The sequence below is a fragment of the Crocuta crocuta genome, unplaced genomic scaffold, assembly GCF_008692635.1.
Source record: "Crocuta crocuta isolate KB4526 unplaced genomic scaffold, BGI_CrCroc_1.0 scaffold204, whole genome shotgun sequence".
NCBI classification, from domain to species: Eukaryota; Metazoa; Chordata; class Mammalia; order Carnivora; family Hyaenidae; genus Crocuta; species Crocuta crocuta.
Window position 1 is genome coordinate 986,331 of NW_027529603.1, and position 23,591 is coordinate 1,009,921.

Here is a 23,591-nt window from a genome sequence, read left to right on the forward strand (position 1 = left end):
TTCTCTTCTTCTCTCCTTCTCCCTCTCTCTCTGCCTTTCCCCTACTCACACGCATGTTCTCTCTCTCTCAATAAATAAATCAACATTAAAAAAGAAAAAAAGAAATGAAGTCAAAAGACTACAATTATCCATGTCACCTTTTTACACCTTAGTATGTATTCTTGGGCTTTTTACTGGGCAAAATAGATATTTGCATTTTTTTTCCATAAAATAAAAGTGTGATCCTAATTTATTTTAACTGGAATTTTCCCTCTTATTGTAATTTTAATCTCTCTTGTTATGAATCAATATGTTTCTACAATAGAAATTTGTAGTGGTTAAATTTGACAATAAACTATTTGTAAAAAAAAAAAAAAGGAAAGAAAGAAATTTGTAGTGGTTAATGGAGTGTGCTGTTATATGAATGGGCCATAACTTAGTCTCATGTTGCTGGACAATTATTTCTAATTCTTCTCTCATAAACTGCTGTAGACATCCAGCCAATAGCTACTTAATACCACCCATTTTCTGTCCAGCTTAGTCACTAGCTTTCCTCTAGGACCATAGTAGGCTCATCATTTCATTTTACCAAGTCTCAGAGGCAAACCTGAAATGACTGAAGTCACCAGATTTGATACTTACAGTAAGCCATATGAGTCAGACTGACAAATAGACAACGGTTCTCAGTTTTTTGAGTATTTTAATAGAGTGAAAGAGAAGTAAATTCCTCATGAAGTAAAACGTCCCTCCTTTCCTGGGGACCTTTGGCGGGCCCTCTCAGTTTAGTTCGGTGTTCACACCAGATGAAGTAAATGCCCAAGCCAATACTCACCCACTCCATCCTTCACAGTCACTTGCAAATGTCACAGATGAAGTCCAAATCCTGGTGGCTAATGTCCATAGTAAGACCTTAACCATTGACTAGGTGTGTTGTTTTAGCCTGCTTTTATTCAGCATTCTTTTAACTTTTCTTGAAAGTCAGTTGTATACCTGCCATGGTATCAGACACAGAGAGAGATTCAGAGGAAGAAAAAAGTAGCCCATGATCTTGAGATTCTTCTCTTCTTCCCAAGAGGAAGAGAATGGTAGTTATATGCACATAACACAACCAACCATTTCGTGAAGATGGGCCAAATAACATGGTAGCAAGCCATCGACATTAGGGAGTGTAAGACAGCTCTGGGCAGGGTATGGTCAGCCAAAGAAGGCTTTGTTGGAGTAGATGAGTTAGAATTAACTGCCTCTTAAAGGCAGCAAGGAAATTGAAAGGAATCAGAGGAATATGTCAGATGGAATGAGCAGCAGAGAGATATCTGAGCTGTGTAAGATAGGGCCGAAAGAATGAGTAGAATGGACAGACCAGGGGCTGTGCTGCAGGAGATGAGTGGAAAAGCTGCCTCCTCTGCTTCTGTGTTTGGTGTGTCTGTCCCACCTTAGTGGGGTTTCTTTTACTTACTCATGCTCACCCTTCAGCACTTTAAAATAAAGCCACTTACCTTTTACTTTCCTGTGTACATTTTAGAAAGTATTCCCAGCTTCTAAACTTAAAAAAGTTCCATGTCCTATGCCATTAAAACATGTATAATAATTTTTTGTGGCTTTATTTAAACGTTATGCCTAATTAGACATAATTCCTAATTTCCTCTCTCTCAACAGTGTATCATTCTTGTCATAGTGAAGAGAAGTGTCCCCCTTGTACTTTCCTAACTCAGAAGTGGTGCATGGGCAAACATGAGGTAAGTTTTCTCTCTCTCCGAAGTATTCATTGTTCCAGCTAGAGATTTATGATTGAATTACTTTTAGGGTTGTTAGTCTTATTGTTTCTCAAAGTAAAAATATACTCCAAGCAGAGGTTTCCTGTTGCACTTTTTTCTTTTCTTTTTTTTAAATTAAGGTATAATTTGGGGTGCCTTCATGGCTCAGTTGGTTAAGTGACTGACTTCGGCTCAGGTCATGACCTCAGAAAGCACGTGGGTTCAAGCCCCATGTTGGTCTCTGTGCTGAGAGCACCGATCCTACTTCAGATTCTCTTTCTCCCTCTCTCTGCCCCTCCCCTACTCATGTGCTCTCTGTCTCTCCCCCTCCCTCCCTCCCTCCCTCTCTCTCAAAAATAATAAAATAGGGGCGCCTGGGTGGCTTAGTCGGTTAAGCGTCCGACTTTCGCTTAGGTCATGATCTCGCNTGTACAGGTCCTTGAGCTTTGCAAAAACATTCATACAGTCATGTAACTGCTCCCATAATCAAGATGTAGAATAGTTCATTCACCCCCAAATATTCCTTCATGCCCCCTTTTTTTTTTTTAATTTATTTATGATATCTACACCCAATGTGGGGCTTGAACTCATGACCTTGAGATCAAGAGTCACATACTCTACTGATTGAGCCAGCTAGGCACTCCTCCTTCATGCCTCTCTATAGTTATTTTGCCCCCTATCTCCAGGCCTCAGCAGTCAATGATCTATTATCTGTCCCAGCAGTTTTGCCTTTTCCAGAATGTCACATAAGTGAAGTCATACAATAGGTACTATATTGAGTCTCTTTTGCTTTGATTTTTACTCTGGTTGCAATTAACTTAAACTCAGTCAATTGGCCTTGAGAACATGGGCTGTGTTTCAGAGACAACTTCTAGGTTCACCAGCATGGGAAAGGCTGCTAGCCTGCATAAAGGTGTTCTATTAAGAGCATCCCAAGAGTGGTGGTGTCTCTCCACCAGCTGCCACTCTTCCTTCCTCTGTGGCCTGTGCAGCTTCCTATCCTGGCCACTAGGTCAAGACATCTTCCTCCAGGCTCACCTGTACCTCTGCAATGCCATTACAATGAAGGGTATTCATCCTCATTCTCAACTTGTAAGCTCATATGGCACCATTAACTATAGATCCTTTGAAACACTTTTTAAAAAAATTTTTTTTTTTATAGTTTATTTATTTTTGAGACAGAGACAGAGCATGAGTGGGGGAGGGACGGAGAGAGAGGGATACACAGAATTCGAAACAGGCTCCAGGCTCTGAGCTGCCAGCACAGAACCTGATGTGGGGCTCAAACCCACGAACTGCCATATCAGGACCTGAGCCAAAGTCAGATGCTCAACCGACTGAGCACCCAGGCGCACCTTTAAACACTTTTAAAAATTCTTTATTTTAAAAACTGTATATTCGTTGTAAACAATTAAGAACATACATTCTGCAACCCAGAAATAAATACTCTTCACATTCTTGTGTATAGACTATAAGGCATATGTGATACACACTTTATCATACTCTTAAGATTATACTATTGTGTAATATGCCTTTTATTTCATAACACATTAAACAATGTTTTTGGAAACTCTTGACATCTATGACAACATGCTTTCAGTATCTTCATCTTGATGGACATATTTTTCTTCACTTATTTCCTGTGGGTGGTTCTCAAGTCATTTGTCTTTATTAGTATTTATTCTTCCTCTATAAATCTGATTTCCTCTGAGAGTAACAATTCTAAGATATCCATGTATCATCTTTGTGTTGATGGTTTATTTGGACTTCATTCAACAAATTTTTTTTTTTAATTTATTTTTTTTTAAATATTTTTATTTATTTCTAGGAGAGAGAGAGAGAGATAGCATGAACAGGGGAGGGTCAGAGAGAGAGGGAGACACAGACTCTGAAACAGGCTCCAGGCTCTGAGCTGGCAGTCAGCACAGAGCCCGATGCGGGGCTCGAACCCACGAACCTCGAGATCATGACCTAAGCGAAAGTCGGACGCTTAACCGACTAAGCCACCCAGGCGCCCCTCAACAAATATTTTTTTACATACCTACTGTGTGCTAGGTACCAGGCTAAATTCATGTGGTTCGGAAGAGAACAGGAGAGTCATGATTGCTGCCTTCGTGGAGCTTTTACTCTGGGGCAGGAGGCAAGCATTTAAACAGTGCAATAACAGTTTAAACAGTGCAGTAGCAGAGGAAGTACAAAGTACTGAGCTGGATCAAAGGAGCTTCCACCCAAAGAAGGTGCTTGTAGAGGAAGTAACTTCCTAAAGGATAATGAGACAGTAGGCAAGTAATGAGGGGAGGGGAAACAGGACACACTGTGTGCAAATCCTAGTAGTAGTGTAGGTAAGATTTTAATGATTGGGAACTACATTCTACCAAAGTTCTTCTAAAGCAGTTTTTATGTTTATTTTTTATGTTTATTTATTTAGATAGAGCATGCATGTGAGCAGAGGATGGGCAGAGAGAGAATCCCAAGCAGGCTCCCTGCTGTAAGAGAAGAGCCTGACACAGGGCTTAATCTCACAAACCATGAGATCATGACCTATGCCAAAATCAAGACCTTTAACTGACTGAGCCGCCCACATACCACTCTAAAGCAATTCTAAAGCAATTAGAAGTGTTTGTGTCCTCGACTTTGGAGGCCTTTTCAAGAGTAAAAGTTAGATGCCACTAGAGTCAAAGTATATTCTTCATTTTGAGTGTTCTCAAGAGAATTTAAGTCAATATATAAGAGTAAACTTTGTTCCCACTGGAATAAAATTCCAGCATTTTTTTCCAGGAGTAAGGAATTATGAAAGAAGGTGATTTCTAAAAATTAAGTTTGGGGTTTCATGGCCTGTTGCCCTTTAATTTTTTTTTTTTTTTTTTTTTTTTAAGAGGGAGAGAGAGTGCTTGAGCTGGGGAGAGGGGCAGAGAGAGAGAGAGAAAGGGAATCTTAAGCAGATTCCACACTCAGCACAGAGCCTGTCGTGGGGCGTGGGACCATGACCCAAGCCAAAATCAACAGTCAGACACCCAGCCAACTAAGCCACCCAGGGTCTCCCCCTCTCCCATTTATTTACTTATTTACTTATTTACTTATTTATTTATTTATTTATTTATGGGAGAGCGCAAGCAGGAGAGGGTCAAGGGTTGGAGGAACAGAACGGAGGATCTGAAGTAGGCTCTGCACTGACAGGCTGACAGCCACATGCCTGATGTGGGGCTCAAACTCACAAACTGCAAGATCATGACCTGAACTGAAGTCAGACACACAGCCAAATAAGCCACTCAGGCGCCCCCCTTTTAATTTTTTTTTTTTTAATTTTTAAAATTTATTTTGGAAAAAAAAAAAAAAAATTTATTTTGAGAGAGAGAATTACCAGGGGAAGGTCAGAGAAAGAGGGAAGGACAAAGAATCCCAAGTGGACTCTGCATTGTCAGCATGGAGCCTGATGCGGGGGTCGAGTCCACGAATGACGAGATCATGACCCGAGCCAAAGTTGGATGCTTAACTGACTGAACCACCCAGGCACCCCTGCCTCTTTAATTTTTTAAATGATAAAGCTACCTAAAGCTAAAGAGACCATGAATTGGGAGATGCGAGGGGAGTTGATTATTTGATTATTTAATTATTTTTGTGAAACAGTCCTGCCAGCAGTCTTAAAACCATGGGCCAAGGGTGTCCTCCAACTCTCAGTGCCCTAAGCTGTTTGTAAAGGGAGGAAAAAATCATCTGATCCTCCTAGTTGGTCAGAGCATTTCAAATACTCCCTAAGTTACCTGGTTTCATGTCCTTATTACCCACCCTGGGAAGCATATATCTTAAGTCACACTTGATTGCTAGCACAAATTCTTTTGGATCATAACAAGGATTATTGAATAAGTTCCAGATTTGTTTATTTTCAAGTAAATTATTTTCAGATTTTGAAAATCAGCCTAATTTTTTCCAGATAAAAATAACTTTTTGAAAATTCAGAAATGTTTGAATAGAAAGTTAAGTCACCCTACATCCCACAAGGATATAAGAATCTGGCTACTTCTATCTCTCCTAGTTACGAAGCAACATCCCTTGTCACCTGGCTGATATCTCTTGCGGATTACCCTGCAGTGCCATGCTACCATGTGGAATGCATAAGTGTCAGAGACTCTGTCACAAAGGAGAGTGTCTTGTGGATGAGGCCTGCAAGCAGCCCTGCAGCACCCCCAGAGCTGACTGTGGCCACCCGTGTATGGCACCCTGCCACCCCAGCTCACCCTGCCCCACGACTGCTTGTAAAGCCAAGGTGAGTATTCCTGGCTCCAGATAGGGCATTGACTATGTTGTGGGGCTGCTCATGTGTCCAGAGCTGAGGCTCCCAGGCACATAGTCTAATCAGAGATCATTGGTTGCAAGGAACTGCAAGCTAAGGTGGAGCAAGAGAAAGGTGGGGTACATTGTACAGATTCCTGTCTGCTCAGCTTGACCACAGTCTGTCTCTCTCCCTTAGAGCAAATTCTTAAGAGAGACTAATTGCCCACTCCATTTATTCAATAAATATATGTGTCTGTATTGTGCAAGACATCTTGCTAGGTGCTAGGGCTCTACCAGTGAACAGGAGACACGTGATCCTTTCAGTTAGATGGGACAGATACTAATTACTCAGATACTGAATTATGACTGTGGTGAATAAGAGGTTACACCCTTATAGAAGGTGCTATGAGAGCATGTGAGTGGGCGACTTTAGCCTGGTCTGAGGGATCTAAGCAGGACCTCCCTGAGGAGGTGAAACCAAACGGTGGACCTGATTAGGCCTTGGATGGTCCTGGGTTAGGTTCAGTGGTAAAAGCTTCATTTTAGGCCTGACCCTTCAGGTGGGATTAAGGATAGGAGTAGTTCCCATAAAGGGTCACTGTAAGGTGAACGGTTCTTTCCTTGTGTGTCAACTTCCACATTGTCTATTTGCATGCATGGTTAGCTTCCTCCATCGTGAAGGTAATTCACTCACTGTCTATATCCTCCGCCATGGTTTGATTTGAGAGAGACTTTAAAAGTATGAAACCTGCGGGGCGCCCAGGTGGCTTAGTCGGTTAAGCGACTTTCGCTCAGGTCATGATCTCTCGGTTCATGGGTTCGAGCCCCGCGTCGGGCTCTGTGCTGACTGCCAGCTCAGAGCCTGGAGCCTGTTTCAGAGTCTGTGACTCCCTCTCTCTCTGACCCTCCCCTGCTCATGCTGTCTCTCCCTCTCTCTCTCCCCTAGAAATAAATAAAACATTAAAAAAAAAAAAGTATGAAACCTGCCTATTCACATGGTTTCTGCATGCTGAAAGTTGCTCCATGTTAATCTTATTTCAGATAGAGCTACAGTGTGAATGTGGACGAAGAAAAGAGATGATGATTTGCTCTGAAGCATCCAGTACTTATCAAAGGTTGGTGCTGCTCAAATGTTAACAGCGGTGGATCTCAGTATACAGAGAGTATACATGTGTATATGTGTGTTTATTGTAGAATCCTTGCAACTTCTGTTGTGGAAAGTTGTTTAAATAAATTTTCCTCAGTCTAGTTTTTATGGTTCAAAGAAAAAGTACTGCTCTGTGTCCCTTTCCTTCCTTAACTTTCATTTGTAAAATAACCTTTTTATTTTTCTCCTCTTTCTTCCTCTTTCTCTCCCTTCTGGTCTTGTTATACCCTGAGATCAGAAGGGATGATGTCCTGAAGTTACGTGAATTGCTTTAATGTCCCACCACTTGTGGTGGCATAGCCAGGACCAAGTCCTGTGCTCCTCCCCTGTAGAGGGGGTTTCTGACTGTTCTGTGAATTGTCTTTGCAGCCTCCTGAAATCCTAGGACCAGGTGGTCATAAAGGGATCTGAGTAAGGTGAAGGTGTTAGGGATGTGTGTGTGTCTCCGATTAGGTGCAGAGATGTGTCATAGAGGATTTTTGGAGTATAAAGACATCAAAGTGGCTTTGACAATAGTGGGTTTTGAATGCTGACTGAATGCCAGCCATTGGCCTGGATATTTAGGGGCGATTAAATAGACTATCTCATTGCTTCCTGTAGAGCTGCTTAGAATCTGATTGAGGAGATATGACATAAACGTGTGGGTAGTTCATAATAGATGGGTTTCCAAGGCCACATGAATTGTCCAGTGGTAGATTTGACTTGAAGGAAGTCTTCTCTGTACCTAGTATTAGGACATTCCTGTGAAACTGCAGTGCCTTTTCTTCCCTTTTTTTTTTTTTTTTTTTTTTACTTCAGAATAGCTGCTATTTCCATGGCCTCTAAAATAACAGACATGCAGCTTGGAGATTCGGTGGAAATCAGCAAGTTAATTACTAAGAAGGAAATTCACCAAGCCAGGTAATTTTTTAGATGTATATCTTCTGTTAGAATTAATTTCCAGAGGGTAGGAACCATTCATTTATCTCAGTCCCCCACAGTGAACCCTTGCACACACAGTAGGTGTTCTAACAGATCATACCGGCTCCAATCCAGCGAATCTTATTCAGGATATAGCTATGACCAGAGGAGACTTTTACAGGCCTCTCTTCAAACAGTAGATAGAGGAAGCAGAGACCTAGATGTGTCCAGACCAACCCACAGAGAACAGAGAAGGAGGTGGCACTGTGAGAGGGTCATTGGAAACATTTTGGTGACACTTTGAGGCCCTTCTGAGAACTCCTAGATTGCTGTAACCCAGAGGTCCACTCATGTGTCCTTGAGAGGAACCTCATGTAGCCATGTTTTGGCCAGAATCTGCTCTGTTTCCAAGTTGAATAAGAACTTATTGTTGTGCAGAAGCTGTGAAATCTGTGCCCTGACTTTATATTTTTCATTTGTTTCTCAAGGCTGGAGTGTGATGAGGAGTGTTTAGCCTTGGAAAGGAAAAAGTAAGTCATTTCAACTGCTGTTTATCTTCTTGTCCTTGAGCTCTTGTGAAGTTAGTAGGAGGGAGCAACTGTTGAAGCATTCATTCAGCACCTGCTCTGAGTCTTTTGCTGCTCTTAGAGAGCAAGAGAAATTCAGTCATCAAGAATTGTAATGTCTGAGGATAAACCACTCAGGTGGTTTTAGCACATTTCCGAAACATGAGCTTATTGGTTTTGGGCATGGTGTAAACATCACATGCTACAGCATACTTATTCACTGACTGCAGTCTTCCTGATTCCAGTGGAGATAAGAGGCTTAAAATTTTTTTTAATGACCTTTTATGTTGAAGTATAACATACATATAGATCAGAAGTGTACAGATTAGTGAGTCAGCACAAAGTAAATACAGTGGTGTAATCCACACCCAGGTCAAGAAATAGAAAAATTACCAGAACACTTTCATATCCTCCATAAAGATAAACATCTATCCTGACTTCTAACACTTTAGATTAGTTTTGCCTGTTTTTTAACTTTATATAAATAGTGAAATCTTGTAGTTTGTATTATTTTTGTCTGGCTTCTTTTATTACATTTGTGATATTCATCCTGTTGTTGCATATACCAGTACTTGGTTCATTTGCATTCCTGAATATTTTAAGGCATTTATTTTAATAATATTTCTTAATGTATATTAAGATATTATAATTTATCATTCAACCATTAATAGGTATGTGTGTGGTTATCAGTATTGGACTATTACAAATAATGCTCTGTTTATGGGGCACCTGGGTGGCTCAGTTGGTTGGGAGTCTCTTAATTTTGGCTCAGGTCATGATCTCATGGTTTGTGGGTTCAAGCCTCACATTGGGCTCTGTGCTGACAGCTCAGAGCCTGGAGCCTGCTTTTAATTCTGTTGTCTCCCTCTCTCTGCCCCTCCTGTGCTTGCGCTCTCTCAAAAGTAAATAAACATTTAAAATTTAAAAAAATAATAATTCTCTGTTGAGAACATGCATATATTTCTTATGCAATGTATACATACTCATTTCTGTTACTTACAAACTTAGGAGTAGAATTACTGATTGATAGTTAATAGTGTTTTCATATCTGTTCAGCATTAGTCAGTTCTCCGCAGCAGTATCCAAAATAGTTGTACCACATTACACTCCCAGCAGCAGGGTAATAGTTCCCCATTGCTCTATTTTTTTCTTCTTTTTTTCTCTACATTTTTATTAGCACTTAGAATTGTTGATCTTAATTTTAATCTATTCTTATGAATTTGTAACTGGATGTCATTGAGCTTTTAGTTTATATTTCTCTGATGACTAGTGAGGTTGAATGCTTTTTATAAGTTTATCAGCAATTTGGATATCCCCTTTTGTAAAGCCTCTTCAAGTCTTTTATTTTGTAATTGTATTGTCCTTTTCATATTTGTTAGTAGGAATTCTTTATATATTTTGGATGTGAACCCTTTCTTGGTTTTCAGTATTGCATTTTCCTGCGCTTAGTGCCTTCAGTTTTCACTCTCTAATGGTATCTTTTGATAAGCAGAAGTTTCTGATTTTAATGTAGTCTAGTTTATCAGTCTTCTCCTTATATACTAATATTTTTTATGTCCTATTTAAGAAGTATTTGTCTATCTTGGTCATGATGATATTCTTTTTTTTTTTTTTTAAATATTTATTTATTTTTGAGACAGAGAGACAGAGCACAAGCAAGGAGGGGCAGAGAGAAAGGGAGACAAAGAACTGGAAGCAAGTTCCAGGCTCTGAGCTGTCAGCACAGAGCCTGATGTGGGGCTTGAACTCAGGAACCACAAAATCATGACCTGAGCCGAATTCAGACGCTTAACCAACTGAGCCACCCAGGTACCCCTGGACTGATTTCTTTTTGAACATGGTTTAAGGAGAGTTCACAATTCAGGTTTTTTCCATGTGAATATTCATGTGACCAGTACTATTATCAAGATGTCAGGGAACCTGGGTGACTCAGTCAGTTAAGTGTCTGGCTTCGGCTCAGGTCATGATCTCGCAGTTCGTAGGTTCAAGCCCTGCATTGGGCTTTGTGCTGACAGCTAGCTCAGAGCCTGGAGCCTGCTTCAGATTCTGTGTGTGTCTCTCTCTCTGACCCTCCCCTGCTCGCACTGTCTCTCTCTCTCAGAAATAAGTAAAAAACACTAAAAAAAATTTTTTTTTAAAAAGGTGCCATTTCCCCCAGTTTCTCTAATGCTTCCCTTGTCTTAAATCAGGTATTCATATTATGTGCGGGTCTATTTCTGAGTTCGTTCTGTTTCATCACACTAGTATCACACTCTCTTAATTGTACCTTTATAACAATAAAGGTCTTAATATCTGATGGTTTATCTCTTCAAGCATGGTTCTTCAAGATTAACTTGATCTTCTTGGGTATTTGCATTTTCATTTAAACTTTAGAGTTAGCTTATCAATATCTGCTTAAAAATCTACTAAGATTTTGATTGAATTGGTGTTCAATTTATAGATCAATTCGGGGAGATATGACATTTTTATAATATTGAGTCTTCTAATCCATGAACAAGGTATACCTTCCATTTATTCCTGTCTTTGATTTCTCTCAGTGATACTGTAGTTTTCTATATATAGATTTTGTACATCTTTTGGTAGATTTGTCCCTTGCTGTTTTATGGTTTTGCTGTTTTTTTGAGTGGCAATTTTTTTAATCACATTTTTTTTTTGCTCAGCCACTGCCTTTCCTCTCCCCTCCTGTATCACTTTAAAAATGTTATTTTCTAATAAAGCAAAACAAAACAAATTTAATTTTCTAATTGCTTTTGCTGGTATATAGGAATATAATTGGTGTTTGTTGACCTGTATTTGCAGACTTGCTAAATTCACTTATTTCTTATTTCATGTCCTTTTCTAATAATAGTAGTTTTATTTCTTTCCAATTCTTATCTGTTTTCTTTTTCTTGCCTTATTACACTAGCTAGAGCCTCCAGTGTTGAATAGAAGGTGGTGATAATAGGTATTCCTGACACCAGACAGCTTTAAATATTTCACCACTAACTACGTTTTCTGTTAATTTGAGAATACTCTTTATCAGATTAGGAGGCATTTGCCTGCCAGACTTCTTGGTTCTAACATAGATTGGTTAAAACGTATAGCCCTGTAAAAATGTTAACAATTGGAGAATTTAAGTGAACAATACACAGTCCCCAACTTACAATAATTTGACTTACAGTTTCCAACTTCACAGTGGTGCAAAAGCAATTCACATTTAGTAGAAACCATACTTCAGATTTTGAATTTTGATCTTTCCTCAGCCTAGCAATATGCAGTATAATGCTCTCTTCTGACACTGGGCAGTGGCAACAAGCTGCAGCTCCCAGGCGGCCATCCAGTCATGAGGGTCAGCAACCAGCACACTCACAACCATTCTGTTTGTCACTGTCAGTACACTATTCAGTAAATTCCATGACATAGTCAACACTTTATTGTAAAATAGGCTTTGTGTTAGGTAATTTTGCCCAGCTGTAGGCTAATGTAAGCGTTCAGAGCACATTTTAAGGTAGACTAGGCCAAGCTATGATGTTTGGTAGGTTAGATGTATTAAATGCATTTTTGACTTATAATATTTTGAAGTTATGACGGTTTTATCATTGTAATATTCTTGTTACTTTGTTTGAATATTTCTCAAAATAAATAGTTAAACAAAACCAGACAAATGCAGGCAAAGTATAATCCTATTTTATCTTGAAGTTTGACTTTCCAATACTGTTTTCTTTTTTTAACATTTATTCATTTTTGAGAGAGAGACAGAGTGTGAGTAGGGGAGGGGCAGAGAAAAAGGGAGACACAGAATTGGAAGCAGGCTCCAGGCTCTGAGCTGTCAGCACAGAGCCCAATGTGGGGCTCGAACCCACGAGCGGCGAGATCATGACCTGAGCCAAAGTCGGACACTTAACTGAGCCACTCAGGCGCCCCTAATGTTTTGTTTTGTTTTGTTTTGTTTTTCTTAAGTTTATTTTTGAGAGAGAGGGAGAGTGAGCAAGTATGAGGGACGCCTGGGTGGCTCAGTCGGTTAAGCATCCGATTTCGGCTGAGGTCATGATCTCATGGTTCATGGGTTCAAGCCCTGCGTCGGGCCCTGTGCTGACAGCTAGTTCAGAGCGTAGGGCCTGTTTCAGATTCTGTGTCTCCCTCTCTCTCTGACCCTCCCTTGCTCACTCTGTCTCTCTCTCTCTCTCTCTCAAAAATAAATAAAACATAAAAAAAAAAAAAGTATGAGTGGGGGAGGGGCAAAGAGAGAGGGAGAGAGAATCCCAAGCAGACTCTGTGCTTTACACCCACCATGGGGCTCAAACTTACAACCCCGAGATCAAGAGTCACATGCTCCCCCAACTGAGCCAGTCAGGGTGCCCCAGGTGCCTAGTTTTAAATACACTAATTGCAACTACTTAAAGAGAAAAAAAAATCTGAAAGAAAGTGTATTAAAATGCAATATTTGTGTTGTTAATGGAATTCTTCCCTTTATTTTCCAAATTTTCGATAAGACAATACTAATTTTAGTAATTACATGTCTAGTTAATGTGTCTGATGTTTAGGTGAAATCTCAGAGGCAGTCATTCCCCTTTTCATCCCAGATAACCCACGCTGCCACCGTCAGCCAGGTGGTTGGCTCAGACCCATGTAGATCTGTCTTGTTTATGTTCTTCTAGGGAGACAAAATCATATCTTGTCCCAAGTTGTTATTCCTTCCTTAATAATTGGCTTTACTGAGCCTGGGTGGCTCAATTGGTTAAGTGTCAAACTTTGGCTCAGGTCATGATCTCACGGTTTGTGGGTTCGAGCCCCACGTCAGGCTCTGTGCTGACAGGCAAAGTCTGGAGCCTGCTTTGGATTCTGTGTTTCTCTCTCTGCCCCTCCCCCACTCATGCTCTATCTCTCTGTCTCTCAAAAATAAATAAACAATTAAAATTTTTTTTTAATAAAAAATAATTGGGTTTACCGAAATGACATCATTAACATATAAAGAAGTTAGGACTTGGTGGGCACTTTGTGTTACTATAAGAAGTTTTCTTCTCCTTCCTTTCCTTTTATTTACTTATATCTCTCTTAACTTTCAGGAGATTAGCAGAAGCATTTCATATCAGCGAGGATTCCGATCCTTTCAATATACGTTCTTCAGGGTCAAAATTCAGTGACAGTTTAAAAGAAGATGCCAGGTATGTATGTAACTTGGTACCAACTTTCTTAATTATGGCTTACAAGACTGTTTGGTCTTTTTTTTTTTTAACATTCATTTTTGAGAGAGAGAGAGTGTAAGTGGGGGAGGAGCAGAAAGAGAGAAGGAGACACAGAATCCAAAGCAGGCTCCAGGCTCTGAGCTGTCAACACAGAGCCCAATGTGGGGCTTGAACTCACGAACAGTGAGATCATGACCTTAGCCAAAGTCGGACACTTAACCAACTGAGCCACCCAGGCACCCCAAGACTGTTTGGTCTTTTAAGATGTAATAATTAATATGTACTCTTCTGTGATTGGGCCAGTTAAAGTTTATATATCTATTATAAGAGATTATATGATGTTTAATAAAAATCCTTTTCTTGGTTTCTCAAAATTTTCCTCTTGAAGAATTGAGCATGGGGTGTAGGGGTGTGTGTGTGTGTGTGTGTGTGTGTGTGTGTGTAGGGGGGAGAGAGAGAACCCTGTGGTAGAAGTGTGGGCCTCCCTAGGGCTTGACTAGCCTGAATTCCACTTCTGGCCCCCTCACTTGTGTCCTCACTTGGGCAGTAATAGCTCTTATTTTCCTCCTATCTCCTGGCCCTCCAGAATGCTCTTTCTCCTTCCATCTTCTCCTTTCTCATATTTGTTTTCTCTTTTTCTTTTCCTTTGTTCAGTCACAGTCAATCTCTGTTATCTGACCTCTGCCATTTTTCTGCCCATGTTGTTCATTGTCTGCAGTTTACGGGCAGAGAGGGTGGGTGGAAGGGATTCTCAGAAGAGTAGGACAGATGAAATTAACTGTAGTGATTTCTCATTTCAGGAAGGACCTAAAGTTTGTCAGTGACATTGAGAAAGAAATGGAAGCGCTTGTGGAAGCCGTGAATAAGGTTGAAGTCAAAACATCCAACTGGACATGTCTCCAAGGCCAGCTTGATTAAAAAAAAAACCCAAGTCCTAGAAACACCATCAGTATAGAGTAGTTTTAAGAAAAAGTCACAATTTCTTAACAATCATTATCTTTCCCAAAATCCTAGCCATTATGACATCCATGGAAGCCTTGTCCTGGGTCAAAAAAGATCTCAATCTTTCAATCAAGTTCATTATAAATAAAAAAAATCTTAGTTTAGTGCCTAAGATTGAGTGAAGAAACTCTGGACAACCGGAGGCATTCTGTAGTGATGGTTGAATGACTGTGTGGGATACTTAGGAAGACATGATATCTGAAGGGCTATTATATGATAGGTCACACTGATTCTTTATTACCCCCAAGGCAGTGCAGAAACCCTTGGGTAAAAATGAAAAGTTGAATGACTAGAGCTAAAGAGTAATGGGATAGACTCCCACTCAAGAGAGTGAAGCTGTTGTTCTGGAGGTACCTTTAAGGGAAAAAGACTTTAATTTAGTCAGAACCAGCCTATCCCATGGTGACTCCCTCTTTATTTGCAGACTGTGAGTGAGGACAAGATACCTATATTAGTTCCACATCTAATGGAGAGGAATTTCCTTCCTACCACCAGCCCCTCCCTTTCTTCCCTTCCTCCCTACTGTTCCCAGTTCCCAGCAGGACACTAACATGATGAAGAAAATGGAATCATTGTTCCTCTCCTAACTAGGAAACCTGCACAAGTGTATTTCTCTGCTAGTGTGTCTGTATCTGGACGCTCATGATTTTTAGTGTAAAACATTTTTATAAGAAATGAAATTGTCTTGTTTTAGGTCTTTATTTAGTCATTTTATCAATCAAACATCTTTACCCTCAATACAGGGAAAGAATAGTAAGAAGAGCCACTGCTTCCCTCCCATGAACAGAGACCACCGACGGATCATCCACGACCTGGCCCAAGTATACGGCCTGGAGAGCGTGAGCTATGACAGTGAACCAAAGCGCAACGTCGTGGTCACTGCAGTCAGGTGGGTTGATCTTGTCATCACAGGAGGAACTGCTCACTGGGGCAGGCTGAACCTCAGAAAGCAGGGTCTGTCGATATTTGCTTTCCTTGCTTTCTCTCTTAGAAGAATAAATAGAAAACTTGCTTCTGGGATAGCCATTCTGGCACAATCAAAAAGTTCAATACAAAGATCTGAACCAGAGAGCAAAGCCCATGCCTCAGTCCACAGGACAGACACACCTAAAGACATGCAAGGCTGTTTAATCTGCCCCGATCTATGAGTGACACTGGAGACATCATTTCCTCAAACACAGAGAGCAGACCCTGAGGGCCTGGGTTGGGTGCCTGCCCATCACATCTGTCCCTTTTTCCCTTGTCCTCCTGACGTGATGAAAACAAGATGATAGACTCTGATTCAAGGCATCCCCCCTAAACAGTGTTTGCCATTATAGGAGACTATGGCTCTATTGTGAGCAGGGAAGTGACAGTGAGGATCTAGGCTCACTGTCAGAACCTGAGAGAGTAGGAGGGACTTCCAGAAGAAGAAAACTTGTGTATGGGATGACAGGAAGCAGGTAACAGCCCAACTGAGGTGAGTGAAAGGGATGAGGGTTAAATGAAGGTGACCATGCCTGAGAGGAGATGGATCACATTGGAGCACTCAGCAGTAGCACAGTGAAAAATCATGACTGGATTTCCAGCAATCTGCCTGTCTCCACAAACACTTCTCACTTTTCAATGCTTTTTGTTCTGACTTTTATCAGAGGGAAATCCATTTGTCCTCCTAACACGCTGATGAGTGTCCTTGAAAGGGAAATGCAGTCACGGCCTCCACCACCAATTCCTCATCACAGACATCAGACAGACAAGTAAGGATCCTTCAGTTGCTTTCCAAAGGGCCTCATCTATTCAGAAACGCCAGCAGGGGCTAAACTTTCCAGCCATTGGCAGCCTCTGAGGCCTGGTCACGGGCAGCTTTGTTCAAATAAGTAAGGTTTGACTAGGATGTCAGATGCATTTGTTCATGCCAGAGGGGTCCCAGGTCTGATGTTTGTAATGCCCACTTCCCCTCTGGGGAAGAGCCACTGGATATAACTTCCATGGTATAGATGGTGACACCGGGAAATGGATTCAGTGTGTCATGGTGGATGATTTAGGAACGACGCATGGTTCACAACAGTTATTCTGCAGATGGATGTGGAATGGTGGTTGCAGTGAAGGTGGGGACTTTAGTGTTTGGCTCTATTGAGCTCCATATAGTTTGTATCATTTTTACGACAAAAACATATATTCATGATTTAAAGAGATAAGAAAATCACTTTGGCAAGCAGCAAGTCTCAGATAGAAGCAGGGAAGAAGAACCATCTCCTTTTCCCTTCCTCTCCTTTGCCAGAAAGGAAGCTGGCTACTTTATTGTGACTGAGGCAGCATTGCTGAAACCCACTAGACTCCCTAATGCTGTTCTGCCACTCCACACAGAAGCCCTACCAGAACTTCTTATACAGACCTTCTGGGAGGGTGGGAGGGGCAGTTTACAAGGTCACCATGAGGGCCATAGCAATCGGTGTTCCTTGGGACTGGACAGGACAGCTAGGTGTTGCCCATTGGGCACAGCCTTGGCAAAGATTGTCTGGGTCATTGTGGCTCCTTGGGACCAGCCCTGCTTCACCCCTGTAAAGCAGGTGGCCTGGATTCCAGTCAGCCCAGCTGCATGTCCACAGGGACAGTGGTTTTGGAAATGTGAGGTAGTCTACATGTTATTTCACAGCCGTATCCAGTGCCTCAGCATGTCCAGTACCACCTGAACATGACTGTGTGGAGTCTTTGGCCTGTTTACACCATGCTATCTTTTGTTCCTTTTGTTTGCTTTAATTTTGTATAAAATTTTATTGTGGAAAACTTTTAGAGTAGAGAGACTGTTAATACACTGAACCACTACATGCCCATCACCAAATTGCAGCAGTTCCCAACTCATATGGGCCCCACTATCTTATCAGAGCTTTGCAAATGATAAATCAGCTGATCCTTAACTTTCTGAAGACCTCAGTCCACTTCCCCCAAACAAGAAGATTGATCATTCTTTGTTTGCTTTTCAGGAATCCTGGGAGCAGTAATTTACAGAAAATAGCCAAGGAACCAGTAATTGACTACTTTGATGTCCAGGACTGAGAAGATCAAGATGCACTTAGATAAAAGAATGATTAGGTGTGATGGAGACTCATTTGCCAGCAGAAAATCATGCTTGTTCCCAACTGCCTGGTGGACTCACACACAGCCTCACATACTGTCTTGTACTGATACGTCCAAAGCATGAGTGTATCAGAAATCCCCTTGTCCTCTATTCCGTCTGTATAAAGTGTTTTGGTACAGCCAGCCCTCTGAATAGATGGTCACTAGTGATGCAGTCGTGTATTTGCAGAGGCTCCACCATCACTGTCATTGCTCGGAGGACTGGGGAACATTGGGTTTGATTTGGACAAACCAGAATTTTAGTGTGAAACCAGCACTTAGTCATAGACTCAGTTGTCCCAGTTATTCATCCTCCTCCTAAAAATGTCAACTGCACCTCACATTTTGGATTAATCCAAACTGATCACAATCTTTGGAAAGACACAAGTGAACTTCTCAGTCCAAAATACCAAACATTGAGTTGATACACCATATCCAGAATCACACATATTGTGTTAAATCCAGCTATCTTACCTGAGTCTTCTGCCAAAAACTCTCATAGGTCTATCTGGCTAAACTGATCTTTGGGATTCTCAATGCCATCAGTTCTAGACCTAGGAGAGGGGTCAGGGTGCTTTACAGAACTCCATTTCCTAAAATCCAGGGCTGTGGCTCATACCACACCCCTGAGCCTGTCTGGTGACAGTTTAGCTATATCCGCCATGAAGGGAAAGGGCGTGTAGAGCAAGCTCCTCCTGTTGAGTTCACAGTGTGGCATGTGTGTACTGAGCAGTATAGCCCTAATTCCTCTCTGGTTGAGAAAGAGTCTCAGGTGGATTTACCTTTCCTGTGTTGCTTTCTCCCAGGTCTGCAGCAGCTATATTGGCTCTCCTTGTCTCTGAGCTCTGGACTTCTGTTTGAATATTCACAAAAGTGTGTGGACAGTCCAGGGCTTATCCCAGCAGCCCTCTGGAGGCATTCTTGAGTCTCCATTAAGGCAGGTGCATTGACAGTTACATTAGTTTGGCCCTCTCTGGCCTTGGCACCCCTCCAGCTTGGAGGCCAGACTTCCAACAACTTTCTCCAGAGCAAGCCACGAGCCCCAGAGCAACAGAAGATTTCAGAAGTGACGTCACAGAACTGGCACTTAGTTTTCATAGGAAGAGCAGGGTCACCCTTTGGGCCTGACCTAGACAATCTGCCTTGAGAGGCAGCAAGTACAGGAGCAGAAGAAGCAACTGGAGGGAAGAGATGGAAAGCTACAAAACCACCTCTATCTGGACTCACTTAGCACAGGGTCAGTAGCCCCAAACACAACAAGAAGCCCACAAGCACCTGTTACATCTCTGAAGCAGTGGTTCATTGGGTGAGCTGCATATGGAGAGCATCTCAGAATTCAGGAGGCAGGAGACCTGATTTTAGACGCCAGCTCTGCCACATAACTTGCTGCTTGGTGGAATGGAGGTATCACCTGCCTTACCAGGGTTGTGGTGAGGATTAAATAAGATACATGGAAGTGCCTGATCTATCATAGGTGCTGGAAGTTTATAAAAATGATACTTGGGGGCTCCTGGCTTTCTCAGTTGGTAGAGCATCTGACTCTTAATCTTGGGGTCATGAGTTCCAGCCCCATGTTGGGTGTAGAGTTTACTTTAAAAAAAAAAAAAAATACTTGGTATCTGGAAAATATATAAGCTTCTTCCTCCATACTATTAGCCAAGTAAAAAGTATAGAATGCTAAACAGGCCTCTTCTGGTGAATGCTTAAGTCGTACCCCATGCAGCCCTGTGCTGGGGCTGTGGCCTACTGTTTCAGTTAGTAATGCAGCAGGGACCACATCCCTGAACACATACTAATAATGGAATTGTTTGGTCTGGCACAAACAGGTCATTATTCTGTTATTAAAAGTTGGGAGCCATAAGAGGCTCCCGTGACATTGAAGTAGGAATGGGTTAACTTTCGTGGTTGGGAGAAGGGAAACGGGAGGAAGTTTTTGGACTGAGTGTTAAGATGGTAGACTGTCATTTGGAGAAGAGAGGCGTGCCAAGCGAAAGTAAATGGCATGAGACAAGCCCAGGGATGTGGTTTGCGGTGGGGGTGAGGAAGGGTGAGTTGTCCAGAGTGAGCAGTCAGCTGAAAGCACAGGTGATGAGGCTGGAGAGGTAGGAAGAAAGGGGTCAGCTGTGGAGAGCCACAAGGAGCCACCGGAGGGTCCTAAGCAGAGAGTGACAGTAAAGGTCCAGACAGGAAATATTTTAGGCTTTGTGAGTCTTATTAGAGTTTCTGTTGCAGCTACCCAGCTCTGCCATTGTGATGTGAAAGTAGCCGCAAACAATACATAAGTGAATGAGCCTGACTCTGTTCTAGTAACACCTTATTTTATAGACACTGAAATCAGAATTTCATATAATTTTTACCTATCACAAAATAATACTGTTATTTTTTTCCAAAATAATACTGTTATTTTTTTCCAGCTGTTTAAAAATTAGAAACCCATTCTTAGCTCACGAGTTGTACAAAAACAGGCAGCAGGATGGATTTGCCTAAGGACCTTAGTTTGCCCACACTCTGTTCTAGAGCAGTGTCTCAGGCAGTGTGTAGAGAAGGGATTGGAAGTTTAACTTTGAGGCAAGAGGCCCAGCCAAAAACTATAGGAGTTATCCACGTGAGATGAGGATGCTGGGGGATGGTGCTGCAAAGGGAAGAGATTCAGGAGGTCAGATAGGATGCTGGGGGTCAGCAGGGAGCTAGTGCCCCTCAGATCACCAAAGGGACCCCTGACCACCGCAGCAAAGGGAAGCTGCTTCTCATGAGTTTGGTGGATTCTCCACTGAGCAGCAGCCTTGGTCGTGAGCATAGACTAAATCCTGTGGGCACCACGACCCCATACCATTGCTCCCTTAGAATCTGGTGATCTCATTCCTCCCCCTTCCAGCCCTACCCTCTCCTTCAGCAAGAGATTCTTTATGGGGCCAGAGCTTTTCAGAGACCCAAGTTCTTATCTCTGGAATTCCTTCTGGCTTATCTGGCAGGGCTGGCTCCTTTCAGCAGTGGAGACTGCCTGATGTGCAGTGGGAGGTTTGTATCCAGGATTGGAGATGAAAGCAGCCCTCCTGATTGCAGGGTCTGTGTGAAGCAGCTCTGGATCCTGTCCAGACAGGCCAGAAAGCAGACCAGGGGAGGGGAAGAAGGAATGTCCGTATGTAAGAGGTTCAGAATCTCAAACAGTGGGCCCTGTGATTTAGGTTTGGGAGGTGAGGGGGAGGCTGCATGGTGTCAGCCTTCTTGCTTCATGCCTGAAAGCCTAGGGACCTTGTTCTCTTAATAAGAACAAGTGTGCCTTCCCTTCTAAAATTAGAGAGGGAATTCCTGGCCACATTCCCAGACCTGCCTACCTTATCTGTCCCCTCCTATGTCCTGCCATACCCATTGAGAAATTTCTCCCTCCCAAGCTCTCTACGTGGCCTCAGCACAGATGTCCTATACTATATCTCTCATGGCCTTTTAGAGCTCACAAATCTCCAGGGAAAGCTCTAAGCTAGCCTAACTCCTCAGTCTACAAAGGCCTACCTCAGAGGGGAAAGGCTCTCTGTGTCACAATGTGAGCCAGGCCGAGACTAATTCAGGCTTTGGGTTTCCCAGCCTAGAACTGCCCCTAGGCCAGGAGGGGTTTGAGTCTTCAAGGAAAAGACAACTGTCTTCCACAAACAGAATTCTCTTGGAACCTTCCCGGTGGCCCAAGCTGCCCTTGGCCCCAGGCTTCATGTGGTCATTCTAAGGCACAGCCTTGTGGGAGTCTACATAGAACCTGTCTAAACTGCTGGGACGCCCAATTGGCTGCCTCAACTCGCTCTGTGAACCCTGGGCAGTTTGCTTCCAGTGTCTGGGCACTGGTTTCCCCATCTGTCAATTCAGTAATAGTTTCAGCCCACATGCTATCTGAAGCCATTGGAAGGGTGGTGGGTAGACAGGATCTGAGAGGCTAGGATGTTCTCTCGGTATCATGTGGCATCTCGGCAGGTGAGCCTCGAGCCCATCTCAGGACCGTTCCTCAGAGGATAACTCACTTGGGGGGAGGGGGGGAACAGAGCAGTTGTGAAGCTGCTCTGGCAGCGGCTGGGTCTTTCAGTCACCTACCCCTCCCCTGCCCACCCCAGGCTTGACACAAGCGTGAGGAAGTCAAGTACTCATGCACCCACTACTTCCCAAGTCTTAGGATAGTAGAGAACAGCTTTTGAGCACTTAATATGCAACAAGCACTGTGCTCATCTCTTTTATTCCTCGAAGCCCCTTGAAGCATAAATTCTTACTATCTATCTCTATTTTGCCAATGGAGAAACTAAAGGTTAAAATTAGATCAGTTGCCCAGGATCACTCAATGAATCATTGATCTGAAATTCCTGTAAAGTCAGACTCCAAACCCTGTGTCCTCTACTACACACACAGAACAGGGACAGTTCACACATATTACCTTGGAGTCCCTGGGACTGCATTGTCTGGCAGGTCAGGACAGGTGGGAGGAAAGTTTATACTCTGTCCCAATGTGGAGAACACCCACAACCCCCAGATGATGGGACTTTTTCCTGGAATGGCCACCAGGGGGCAGTGTGTAACCCCCCCCAAACCAGGAGCCTGGGGCTGGGGTAGGACAGTGCTTACACTTTACCTCAAAAAAACTCTTACATAAAACTTGTTAGTAGTTTATAACCAGTATCTTTATTTTTTTAAGTGTATTTTTTATTTTGAGAGAGAGATCGTGCCAGGGAGGGGCAGAGAGAGACGGAGAATCCTAACTAGGCTCCACATTGTCAGAGCAGAGCCCGACGTGGGGCTCCAATTCACAAACCATGAGATCAGGACCTGAGCTGAAAGCAAGAGTCCCACACTTAACTGACTGAGCCATCCAGTCGCCCCATAACCAGTATTTAAAACTTAATCACCTTTCCAGTTGGTTTTTTAATACTGTTTTCTGTTTGTATGCATACACAATGTAAGCACAAGGGGGAAATCTAAGTCATGCAGATATCTGAAAGAAAAACATCCCTGGCAGAGGAAACAGCCATTGCAAGGGCTTGGTGGTGGAAACATGCCATGTATCTTGAAGGAGCAGCAAAGCCATCAGCTGTGGGAGAATGAATGGGGAGAGAGAAGTAGGGGCCTGGAGAGCATTGGAAGGCTTTAGGCAGAGTGAATGATACAATTTGGCTTATTTTTTGAAATGATCACTCCAGCTGCTGTATTGAGACTAGACTATATAGGGGTGACTCAGAGCAAAAAGACAGGCTGGGACATGATCGGAAGACCACTTCTGTAATCCAAGAGAGGTGACAGTGGCTCAAACCTGGGTGATGGTGGTGGAGTGATGAAAAGTGGTTGGATTCTAGATATATTTTGCAGGTAACACCTATAGGGTTTGCTAACAGCTGGGGTGTGGGTGGGATATGAGAGAGAAGGGACTCAAGGATGACTTCAAAGATTTTGGCCTGAGCATTGGGGAGATTGAATTTGGTATTTACTAAGATAGGAAAGAGTGTGGGAGAAACAGCCTTGAGGGATGAAAATCTGTCCAGTGGGTGGTTGTACATGGGATTGGACAGGAGATCTAATTTGGGGAGCTGTTGTTGGCATATAATGGTATTTACAGGCTGGTAAGATATTGGAAGAGAAGGTGAAAGAGAAGAGGTCCAGGAACTGTGCCCTGGGCATTCTGTCATCTAGTGGACAGGGAACTGAGGAGAGGGCAGGAATCAGACATTACCAGAGCCAGAGC

The 23,591-nt window shown here is 42.6% G+C and overlaps 1 protein-coding gene across 5 annotated transcripts in view; it reads left to right on the forward strand.

Moving 5' to 3' along the window:
• The window catches only part of NFX1 (nuclear transcription factor, X-box binding 1), a 70,328-nt gene extending 52,293 nt beyond the window's left edge, over positions 1-18,035 (forward strand). For 2 of the 5 annotated variants that reach the window (XM_077761870.1, XM_077761872.1), the window contains exons 15-24: positions 1,636-1,715; positions 5,767-5,997; positions 7,047-7,120; positions 7,951-8,052; positions 8,541-8,582; positions 13,664-13,762; positions 14,584-14,650; positions 15,529-15,674; positions 16,417-16,521; positions 17,749-18,035. In XM_077761870.1, the coding sequence (XP_077617996.1) occupies positions 1,636-1,715; positions 5,767-5,997; positions 7,047-7,120; positions 7,951-8,052; positions 8,541-8,582; positions 13,664-13,762; positions 14,584-14,650; positions 15,529-15,674; positions 16,417-16,521; positions 17,749-17,821 (1,019 nt within the window). In that variant the 3' untranslated portion in view covers positions 17,822-18,035. Of the gene's footprint in view, positions 1-1,632; positions 1,716-5,766; positions 5,998-7,046; positions 7,121-7,950; positions 8,053-8,540; positions 8,583-13,663; positions 13,763-14,583; positions 14,651-15,528; positions 15,675-16,416; positions 16,522-17,748 lie in introns of those variants that run through there. The other 3 variants (XM_077761875.1, XM_077761871.1, XM_077761874.1) reach the window with 3 other exon arrangements.
• Positions 18,036-23,591: the final 5,556 nt, after the last annotated feature.